The 12445-nt window shown below is 42.4% G+C and overlaps 1 protein-coding gene across 5 annotated transcripts in view; it reads right to left on the minus strand.

The window, feature by feature from the left end:
• WDR27 (WD repeat domain 27) overlaps positions 1-12445 on the minus strand; it is a 696346-nt gene that overhangs the window by 160048 nt on the left and 523853 nt on the right. For all 5 annotated transcript variants that reach the window (XM_040429334.1, XM_040429333.1, XM_040429335.1 and 2 more), the window contains one exon: positions 7006-7104. In XM_040429334.1, coding sequence (XP_040285268.1) covers positions 7006-7104 — 99 coding nt within the window. The remainder of the gene's footprint in view (positions 1-7005; positions 7105-12445) is intronic.

The following is a 12445-nucleotide window of genomic DNA, read 5'->3' on the forward strand; positions in this document are numbered from 1 at the left end:
CCATGCTGGCGCTGCCTCCTCTTCCATCTTCTTCTTCTTGCCCCGCACAGAACGTTCTGAAGCAGCTGCGTCAAGACATAGGAACACTGTGGGCATGGTGATACACACAGGGAGAGACACACACACACAGGGACGGACACACACACACAGGGACGGACACACACACACAAAGGGACAGACACACACACACAGGGACGGACACACACACACAGGGACGGACACACACACACAAAGGGACGGACACACACACACAAAGGGACAGACACACACAGGGACGGACACACACACAGGGACGGACGGACACACACACACAGGGACGGACGGACACACACACACAGGGACGGACACACACACTGGCACACTCAACATCAGCAGCAAGGAGTTAAAGTCCAACCCTTAATGGCCCCCAAAATCCCTGGGGGGGGGGGGTTGATGTAGTAGCAGGAAAGCACACACTGTCCCCCTGTCCTCTATGAGCCCCCTCATGGCACATTTCTCCCACTCCTTCATGGGTCAGTGGCAGATGGGATCCATCCAGTTGTTATCTTTGTACAAAATTGTACTTTGTTCTACCAAATACCTGTAAGTTCTGTTAGTTGCTTGGCTGGCTCAGGCTGTGTCTGTTGTGGCTTCTGGCTGGGGCTCGGGCGCGCTCCGCCTCCTTCTTCTCTCTGCCTGTGCGGCAGCTGCATCACGCTCCAGCAGCCACTGGTCTGCTCTGTTAAAGAGACAGGCAGGCCAGGCAGCAGGCCAGGCACTCAGTCTATTTCTATAGTCCGGACCGTGACTTCGTGATGTTACATGGCCGGCGGCGGCAACAAAATATAGGGGGCCCAAGTAAATTCCAAGTAAAATGCTGCTTGGGCCCCCCAGGATCAACTGGGCCCGGGGCAGCTGCCCCTTTTGCCCCACAGTAAAGACGGCCCTGGGTGGGGGTGCCAGCTGTTGGACCCCCGCTGATCTGATATTGATTAACTATCCTTTAGATAGGCCATCAATAAAATAACTTGAACAACCCCTTTAACTGTTAAATTGTGTGCCGTCTAGATTGTAGTGGTGGTGCAGTGTAATTACAACTGTTCATCCTATTCTGCGCGAGAATTGGGGAATCACGGCCGCACTGCAGGCTGTCACTCTCAGGCAAGAGGGGACGGTTAGGGGGCGTAGTTACCTTGACTCGAAGCAAGGAGGCCGCTGCCCCCTTGACTTCAAGCTGGCCGGCACTATAGCGCTGATGAAATATATGATTATTAACAGGCTGCGGGCTACTATGAGGTACTGCTGGCGGGTGTAGATGCATTTTTGAGGTGACAGGTTCCATTTAAAAAAATGAGAGCGGAATCTGGAAATTACCCCTGCATGGCCTAGGCTGCCTGTTAATTTAAATCATTTTGACCACGTAATTTAATCAAATGTTCATTTGTTCTCAACATTCTTTCAAGTGGAAGGAAAATATGTCCTACTGTGAACATGCTGAAAATATGTTTTTAATTAAAATTTTATGTGAAAAGCAGTTTATAACAACATTTTTTTCTTTACTAAAAAGCAGATTAACACTATAGTGTATGCAGTATGGTTGTCATAGATCTTCATCAAGTGTCTGCATTATGGCATCCCCCCAGACAACAATCATTCAGCTCAACAAAAAGCATAAAAGAAGCAACCTGTACACACTGAGCCGTAAAAAACATTCACTGCACATGCACTTATGGTACTGCTACCAGCGCATGGGTGAGATTTCAAGGCCAAGCATCAGTGTAGTGAGGATGCCTAGCCCTGTTAATTTCACTAGGAGGCAGAGTAACAGTGGGGAGAGGAAGAAGTGAAATGGATCTCCAAGGGGTTCATTCTATACATTATTAAGCTATGAATTATACATTTTAACCACATTTTAATAATATGCTGAGTTAAGCAGTTACAGATGATTGTTAATTCATCCCCTTAAAACCGTACAAAGAAATATAGCAAAGCAGCAGCAAATAGAAAAAAAAACCCATATATATCTCCATATGAACTGCAGTAACCCTAGCTATTGATACATCCTCATCCACACTTCGTACCAGTAAAAATTGCCCTAAAGAACTGTAAACTAGACATATGCGTATTTTTTCTCCTTAAACTGGTTCTCTAAGAGTGGTATAAAAATGGTCTCCAACAACCTGTGTGTGATGTGGTGTCTCAATGTAATGAACTCCCAGGGGATGCTTTGTCTGTTCAATTCATATGATCATTTTATTATCATGGGTAAATATCCATAAAAGGGCGCGTTTCGGCCCGTCCAGCCTTCATCAGTTGATGAAGGCTGGACGGGCCGAAACGCGCCCTTTTATGGATATATACCCATGATAATGAAATGATCATATGAATTAAACAGACAAAGCATCCGCTGGGAGTTCGTTACATTAAATTTGCTGGAGTCTCTCCTTCCCGGGCCGAAGCAAAGTAAATTGGGTGCTGACCATCTTTTTATATATGAGAGAGCAGTCCGACAGGAAAGGGGAGCAAGACTGCATCCCTCCTCCCTGTTCTTGTAAGGCTGCTCAGCCATAACGGTATATTGCACAGAGGAGTGCATCTTTACTATCTATTGTAGAATGTAGAACAGAGTTGTGCTCTACAATAGATAGGAATGGAGTGATTGTGCATGAGATATGCTGTCAGGCTGAGTAGCCTGACAGCAAAGCTTAGCAATGTGAAGTGAATGCAGGCATCAGAGTGCAGTGGAACAAGGCACTGTCCCAATCCCCTTCACCTCCCTAAACAGCTCTGCAAATGGAGGCAACTGTCCTTATTACATTCTAGGACAGGTTGCTGGAGGCCATTTTTTTAATCGTTCCCCGAGAACCCCTTTACGTACAATGTCAATAGCCATTGTTCATTAATATAATCCCACCTTAAAAACAGTAAACACAAAAAATTTACTAAATCTCAGCAGCCACATGAAATTATTCCCACATTTTAGTTGTGTCTTTCTATTCTCCCCATGCAACCTCAAATTATCTGAAGGAGTTATCCAACAAGTATTGCGCCACCTTGATTATTTACCAGGCACAATTCCATACTCTTAGGGCTCATGCACAGGACCGTATGTATTTTGCGGTCCGCAAAAAACAGATCTGCAAAAAATACGGATGATATCCGTGTGCATTCCATATTTTGCGGAACGGAACAGCTGGCCCCTAATAAAACAGTACTATCCTTGTCCGTAATGCGGACAATACTAGGACATGTTCCATTTTTTTGCAGAACGGAAATACGGAAACGGAATGCACACGGAGCAACTTCAGTTTTTTTTGCGGACCCATTGAAAGGAATGGTTCCATATACGGTCCGCAAAAAAAAAACCGGAACGGACAAGGAAATATACGTTTGTGTGCATGAGCCCTTAGTAGTGGTCTGACATTACAATTCAAGTAAGGGTCCATTCACACGTCCGCAACGTGTTTTGCGGATCCACGGATCCGCAAAACACGGACAGCGGCAATGTGCGTTCCGCATTTTGCGGACCGCACATTGCCGGCACTAATAGAATATGCCTATTCTTGTCCGCAATTGCAGGCAAGAATAGGACGTTCTATTTTTTTCGGGAACGGAATTGCGGACCTGGAATGTGCGGACCACATCGTGCTGCCCCATAGAAATGAATGGTTCCGCAATTCCGTTCAGAAAAATGCTGAAGGAACAGTGCAAGTAAAAGAACAGACCTGTGCTTGGTGAACTGGACAAGGTGTTTATGGAGTGCTGCAGCCACTTCAAATAACTGATTGGCTGCGTGCTGAGACTCAGTCCTCCACAATCTAATTCTGCTGGCCTATCCCAACAATTGACCATCAATTTAACTTAATTTAGCTTATAATGTTTGGTAAATGTTACTTATTTACTTATGTGCTGTGGAAAAGAAATAGGTACTGACAGATATATTCCTGTCTGGATGTATTTTAAAGTGACATTCGCAAGAAGAACAAGCAGCATCTCCCACCTAAATTTGCAAGCAAGTGTGGAAGATGGAACATCGAAGAAAGCAGTACCATTTTTGAGACAATTATGTGACACCCAAAGCAGCCTCCTGCAGAACTATTTCTCAAAAGTCCATAGCAATTTTACAAACTGAAAGAGGAAAGAGCTAGTATTGTTAGAGATCTGTATATGCCTTTATAAATATCTAACAAATTGTGAACTGTTGACAGGTCCTCTTTGGGAATACTACCCTAGAATTAAAGGGGTTGTCTCATCTCACCGTTACTAAGGCGAGATAAGACTAAGCCCAAAAAAACAGGTGGCCAGAAACAGCTGAGCGGGCCGGCGCTCCCATTGCCGTACATGGAAGCTATGGAAACAGCGTAACACAGCAAGCTCTGCTGTTTCCAAGTTAGGGTGGCTTAGTCCCATCTCGCCTCAGTAACAGTGAGATGAGACAAACCCTTTAACTATATAACCACCTTTTAAAGGGATTGTTAGGTATTTCTGTACTAGAAAGTACATTGAGACAGTGTCTGGTGGCCACACACTGATCAGTCCCATTAAATGAGGCTAATTAACGTTTGGAACGTGGCAGAAACCCTAGGATCAGCCTCAGCTCTCTGCCGTTAGTTCCACAAGCAAAATACTCATATTTTTCCAACTTGTATTTTGCCCTGTGAACTTACTGTATCAATGGTTTTCAAGGCCACGCATTCAAATAAAGGTCCTAGGATGTACAATTGGGCTGTAAATTTTGAGCCACACATTTATCTAAGCTTCCAAAGAAAAAGCTATTATTCAGACATGGCATGCTCCTTCCACTCGGACAAACTAATGCTCTCATCAGACCTAAAACATTAGACATGAATAGAATATGCAGTTTGCAGAAGAACAGTTTGAATTTATTGTAAATGAAGCATAGTTTCTATTTCACATTCATAAACTGTCTGGTATTCACATTAGCTGCTATTTTAAATCTTGCTTACCCCATGTTATTAAAAAGGAACTTGCCTTTAACACTGAAATTACCTGTAGGGCACAAGAGTATTTCATGTGGCATGCTAATGGAAAGCATTAGGGCTCTTTCACACTTGCGTTCTTTTCTTCCGGCATAGAGTTCCGTCGTCGGGGCTCTATGCCGGAAGAATCCTGATCAGGATTATCCCCATGCATTCTGAATGGAGAGAAATCCATTCAGGATGCATCAGGATGTCTTCAGTTCCTGAACGGAACGTTTTTTGGCCGGAGAAAATACCGCAGCAAGCTGCGCTTTTTGCTCTGGTCAAAAGTCCGGAACACTTGCCGCAAGGCCGGATCCGGAATTAATGCCCATTGAAAGGCATTAATCCGGATCCGGCCTTAAGCTAAACGTCGTTTCGGCGCATTACCGGATCCGACGTTTAGCTTTTTCTGAATGGTTACTATGGCACCCAGGACGCTATTAAAGTCCTGGGTGCCATAGTAGTAGTGGGGAGCGGGGGAGCAGTATACTTACAGTCCGTGCGGCTCCCCGGGCGCTCCAGAGTGACGTCAGGGCGCCCCACACGCATGGATGACGTGATCACATGGATCATGTGATCCATGCGCATGGGGCGCTCTGACGTCATTCTGGAGCGCCCCGGGAGCCGCACGGACTGTAAGTATACTGCTCCCCTGCTCCCCACTACTACTATGGCAGCCAGGACTTTAATAGCGTCCTGGGTGCCATAGTAACACTGAAAGCATTTTGAAGACGGATCCGTCTTCAAATGCTTTCAGTTCACTTGCGTTGTTACGGATTCGGCGGGCACCTCCGGCAAATGGAGTGTACGACGGATCCGGACAACGCAAATGTGAAAGAGCCCTTATCCCATCATTTTAAACCACAGCAATTTTTTTTGTAATTTAAAGGAAGCTCTAGTTTAAGGCTACTGTAACTCGTATAATAGGAAACTTACTCACAGTGACTGTTGTGAACCCAAGCAATACTTCATGACAACCCCAGCCTGAACTCCATTCACAAAATGCAAGGTGCTCTATTGTGCCCTGGTGACTGACAACACTGGAGCTTCACTTTAATCCAAGACAACTGAATTAAATGAACACACCAAGAAAAACTGACACATTGAGGGAGATCAACTAAGCAAAATGTGCCAGACTCTGGCACAAATAGTGGCAAAAAAGTGGTTTACATAGTGTGCACCAAATTTATTGTGTTTAGCCAGTTTTTTCACCTTCTTCAAGAGTTTTGAAAAGTGTATGGGAAAAGGGTGGCTAAGATGACTTCAGATTTTGTTGCGCACCATTATTTTTGTCCAAAATATTTGTGTAAAGTATGCCAGGCAAGAGGTGGCATATGAAAGAAAAAAGTACCAAAAATCAAAAAATTTGTCAAACAGTCTGCACCACCGTGATGACTTTGATGACGTTTCTACCTGTTCTGTATAGTTTTATTCTGCCTAAATTTAAGAAAAAAAAGTAAATCTCCCCCACGGTCTATATAGTTAACAAATGTAAAATCGACTCCGTGTCTAATATGTAGCTTATAATGTTTGGTAAATTTTACTTATTTTTTATTCTTTTTATGATGTGTGGTGTGGAAAAGAAATCTCTACAGACAGATATATTCATGTCTGGATGTATTTTAAAGTGACATTCGCAAGAACAACAAGCAGCATCTACCACCAAAATTTGCAACTATGTGACACCCAAAGCAGCCTCCTGCAGAACTATTTTTGGTCCACACTCAAAAGTCCATAGCAATTTTACAAACTGAAAGAGAAAGGCGCTAGCATTGTTAGAGATCTGTATATGCCTCTATAAATATCTTCAGAATATGTCATATTATTGTGGTTAGTTTTATATGCATGTTCAATCTTAACACAATAGGAGCAATTATTGTTGTCAAGTAAATTGTAGTAAAAATACAGTACTCATGCAGAAAGAGTCCAAAACATCTGAACTTTTGGTTACATCTTTTAAAAGGGAACTGAACACTTTATAAATCAACCTACTGTTTTTAAAGTGATTACTTAATATTTTTTAAAAAAATCTACTGAAACATACCTGTGGAGAAGACGGATTGAATGCTACATTGATGACAGATTCTGAATGTTCTGGAAGCTTTTGCAGGTATATGCTGGAACGTGTTTCATAAATGTATGCCTGAAATGATGTATGAATACAGAGTATTTAGATTTTCCAAGAATGCAGATAATACGCTTTTGCAAGCAATATGGATTTAAGAAGCTTTCCCATTGGGACCAGGTTGCATTTGTGGCAGGTAGGGAAGCTAGGTATAATAATATACTTTGTACTGTTACTCCTATGCACAACATAGCAAGGTATCTATGTGACGCACAAAAAGCTTTCAACCTTGTGCATTGGTGCTTTCTGCATGCTTCCTTGAATCAGACTGGTTTATATTCCCAATTTATATAACACCTGATGGTACTATAATCAACACAAATGGCATGCGTGAGAGTAAATGGTATTACAGAAGCCACATATCTCTTTCCTTAATTCTCAAAGAATTTGACAGATTTGGTAGCCGCAGTATCTTTAAAGCCATCCTGTCAAAGACAGAAGCTTAGTTAGAGGAAGACACCCTCTACACCCATGTTCACCAAAAACCCTTATTTGATGAACATGTGTGCAGGAATATACGTTGAAACGAGTATGAATAAAATCTGAGATTTATTCATGGTTGTGGATGTCACTGAACAGATTTGCCTTATATTAGTGCCCCCCCCCCCCCCCAGTTCTTCTTCCTGTAACCCCTATACAGGGATCTGGACTCTGCTGCAGAGGAACCACCAGGCTGGCAGTCTCTGTTCACTGAAATATGACACAGGCAGGTCATTGGTGTGTAGCGCCGAGGGGACAGGCTAGTCAAAGGACGAACCAAGGTCAGGGTAGGCAGAGGTTGTTCAATCCGGTAATCAGTCCAAAGGTCGGGGCAGGCAGCATGGGGTCAACACAAGATTCAAGCTGGTCAAGGTCTGGTCAAGTAGCTGAGGGTCAAATTCACTAAATAGGCAGATGTTGAGCATAGGAAGTCAAAATTTAATACAGCGGACATTTGCAGGAACTTGAGATCTGGAGTAATTGTGGTGCACCAACGGTTTGATACAGGTGAGATACGGAGAAGGAGTTGTTGGGTATACAAAGGGATGGTGGCAGATGTAACCAGTAACATACTGGACTGATCCACCCCCGAACTTCATAATGACAGACGAAACGTGAAACAAACTTAAGAGAGTACCATCCGACAAATCTTTTCAGAAAAAATTTGCCTCCAGGAGTATGCTGGAGATGTTTGTTTCCAGTCAGCAGACTTTTTTCATATGGATGGCCACCTTGTCCAGAGAAGTTTTCGTCTCTTTCCAGGTCTGGAGAAATCAACAGCCGAAACAGAAGTTGGGAGCAAAATCTGCAGATGCTGACCATATACAATGAAAAATGGAGAGCTGCTGACAGACTCGCTAAAGTGATTGTTATATGAGAGTTTAGCCAAAGGAAGCAAAGACTCCCAATCCTCTTGATGAGTAGAAATAAAATGATGTAGGTAATTCTGCCTGTGACGGCTCAGCTGTGTTAAATCCTGGCATCACACATCTGGTTTCTGTACCGATGCACTATGCCAGGATTTAGCTGAGTGGAGCGGACACAGGCAAACGCAGCAATATTTTCTCCTTCCAGTACAGTGCTTGCTGTGTCCCCCATTCTATCAGTACAGTGGAACCCATACCGCCATTCACAACTGACATGTCAGTGGTGCATAAGTCTACTGATTCCAAAGTGCGATAGACACCTAGAACGGTAAAAAAATAAAAAAATAAAGTATATTAGAAAAATGTATTTCAGGCAATTTTTGAATAAAAGTTGTCTAAAAGGTTAGCTACCCTTTAACATCCAGTAATCTGCAAAGAGACCTCCAGAGCAGGGTCTGTCTGGGACGATGTGCTGAGGTATCCCATGAGGTATTCCATGTGTTTGATGAACAGGTGGACAAGACGAAAAGCAGAAAGAAGACCACACAACGGGACAAAAGGCGCCATTTTTGAGAAATGGTCCACAGTCACCCAGATGAAAGTGCAGCCAGGGGATCGGGGCAGATATGTGATAAATCCGATATGTTTCCACTGAGAATCTGGCAGGCCTCTGCTTTAAAGATTTGTTTTGTGCATATGTGTTGCAAGAGTCAACATAGTTGAGAATGTCCTGAAATAATGTAGGTCACAAATAGTGCTAGGAGACAAGTTTAAAGTCTTGCGGAGACCGAGACGTCAAGTAGAATTACACTTACATCCCCAAGCTGGGATCTGGTTTCTGTTAGGAACAAAGATTGTACCAGGTAGAATATTCTTGACCAAGACAGGAGCTACAGGTACAATTCAGATAGAGTCAATGATATTAATGATGATGATGTTTTTCTTGGCAGGACAGAAATGCAGAATGAAACTGAAGCGAGAGAAGAATAGAGACCAACTGGCTGAACAGATTTGGTTTATGTTAGTGCCTTTCTGCAGCCCCAAAACCTGACAGATCTAGAGAAGATCTGTGTGGAGGAGTGGGCCAAAATCCCTTTTGCAGTGGGTGCAAACCTGGTTAAGAACTACAGGAAACGTTTGACCTCTGTAATTGCAAACAAAAGCTTCTGTACCAAATATTAACACTGATTTTCTCAGGTATTCAAATACTCATGTTCAGCAGTTCAAGACAAATAAATTCTTTAAAAATCATACAATGTAATTTCCTGAATTTTCTATTTTTTTATTCTGTCTCTCAGAGTGGGAATGCACCTACAATGTGAATTTCAGACCCCTCCATGTTTTTTAAGTGATGGAACTTGCAAAATCGCAGGGTGTTCAAATACTTCTGTTTCTCACTGTATATGAAAGTTACCAATTGGGAAGGATTTATATACATTTGAGTCTGAAAATGAGAATTTTTATAGTTCTCACTAGCTCCGATCAAGCTGAAAATGGAACTGTATCGCTCCAGGAAGTTTGCGAGCAGGGATTTCTGTATAGGACGAGTCAGTCACTTAGGAGGTTACTCATAAGGAGGTAAAATTGCAGGTGTTCTTGCGTATGCCAAAGTGGTGGTAGTGTGGGGTCCAGATTCCTACCAGACGCGTTTCGAAGTCTCAAAGGTACTGACTTCTTCCTCAATTCAGACCTGCGGTTTGCTGTGCTTTCTGCCGGTTCTGATCGGATCAAACTTTAAAATGCCCCATATAAAGTTTTTTTCACCCCCCCTGCACCCCTGAATGATATTATGGCGGCGGGTGGTGCAGGGGGGGATGTTGCAGGCGATGCGGGTGGTGCTGGAAGCGGGCGGTGCGGCAGACGGGATCACGATCTCCTGCCCGCCTCCTCTTGAATAATCATTGGTGTTCAGTGGGTATACCAGAGTGTCAGCACATTGCTGACACTCTGGTATAAACGGCTGACATCTGTGATGCGATGTCAGCCGTTTAACCTTTTCCATACCGCGGTCCATACGGACCGCTGTATGGAAAAAAATAACAGTAAGATGGGCCTCCCTCCCTCTCCCATCGGGGGGCTGCTGTGCCTTTGCAGCCCCCCGACAGGATGGGGTGACAGAGGGAGGGAGCCCCCCTCCTTACCCTTCCCCGTCTGCCCCGTGGCCACAACTGAGCAGACGGGGAAGGTTCCCATGGCAACAGGACGCCTTCTCAGGCATCCTGCTGTCCATGGTGCTGAACAGATCTGTGCTAAAGGCATAGATCTGTTCAGACAAAGTGTAAGTAAAATACAGTACAATACCCTATATAGTGTACTGTACTGTATTATACAGACATCAGACCCACTGGATCTTCAAGTAAAAAAATGTGAAAAAAGTTAAGATAAAAAAAAAAACATTTATCACTGAATAAAAATTTAAAAAATAAAATACACTACACATATTAGGTATCGCCGCGTCCGTAACGACCTGATCTATAAAATGATAGATAAACCAACACTGTTTCCCTATTTTTTATCAAGTATGTGATCCATTATCACTCATAGCGTAACCAATAAAAGATATATGGATATATATAAATTCCAAATCACAACTCAAGCAACAAGATTTTATACAAAATCACTGATGTTTATTAGTACAAAATAGAGTTGTGACCACTGGCCACACAGACATTAAGAACACTTAAAATGTCATTCAGACCGCAGATGTGTGGTAATTACAATACATATACGTAAAGTGCAAGTGCTAAAATACTTTACAACAATAAGATACAGTCAGTGCCTAGCAGAGAGTATTGTCCTGTCTATGATGTATTATCAAAAGGTCAGACAGTGGACCCTAGACTCTATGGACATCAACTCACACTATATTATCTGAAAGGTAGTATAATGAACAAAAGATAAAGCATACTGACCAAAGTATCTACCACAACACTAGCAGTCCGTGCCCCGACGAGCGTTTCGCCGTCAGCTTTTTCAAGGGGTAATCTGCGGTCTGAATGACATTTTAAGTGTTCTTAATGTCTGTGTGGCCAGTGGTCACAACTCTATTTTGTACTAATAAACATCAGTGATTTTGTATAAAATCTTGTTGCTTGATCTATAAAATTGTCATGTTAATTTCCCCGCACGGTGAACGCCATAAAAATAAAAAAATAAAAACTATGAGGAAATTGAAATTTTGCCCACCTTACTTCCCAAAAAAGGTAATAAAAGTGATCAAAAAAGTCGCATGTACGCCAAAATAGTACCAATCAAACAGTCATCTCATCCCGCAAAAATCATACCCTACCCAAGATAATCGCCCAAAAACTGAAAAAACTATGGCTCTTAGACTATGGAAGCACTAAAACATGATTTTTTTTGTTTCAAAAATGAAATCATTGTGTAAAACTTACATAAATTAAAGAAAAGTATACATATTAGGTATCTCCGCGTCAGTATCGACCGGCTCTATAAAAATATCACATGACCTAACCCCTCAGGTGAACACCGTAAAAAAATAAAAATAAAAACGGTGTAAAAAAAGCCATTTTTTGTCATCTTACGTCACAAAAAGTGTAATAGCAAGCAATCAAAAAGTCATATGCACCCCAAAATAGTGCCAATCAAACCGTCATCTCATCCCACAAAAAAAGAGACCCTACCTAAGATAATCGCCCAAAAACTGAAAAAACTATGGCTCTCAGACTATGGAGACACTAAAACATGATTTTTTTTGGTTTCAAAAATGAAATCATTGTGTAAAACTTACATAAATAAAAAAATTGTATACATATTAGGTATTGCCGCGTCCGTGACAACCTGCTCTATAAAAATACCACATGATCTAACCTGTCAGATGAATGTTGTAAATAACAAAAAAAAAAACTGTGCCAAAAAAGCTATTTCTTGTTACCTTGCCTCACAAAAATTATAATATATAGAGCAACCAAAAATCATATGTACCCTAAACTAGTACCAACAAAACTTTCACCATATCCTGTACTTTCTAAAATGGGGTCACTTTTTTGGAG

This window comes from Bufo bufo, chromosome 4, assembly GCF_905171765.1.
Source record: "Bufo bufo chromosome 4, aBufBuf1.1, whole genome shotgun sequence".
Lineage (NCBI taxonomy): Eukaryota > Metazoa > Chordata > Amphibia > Anura > Bufonidae > Bufo > Bufo bufo.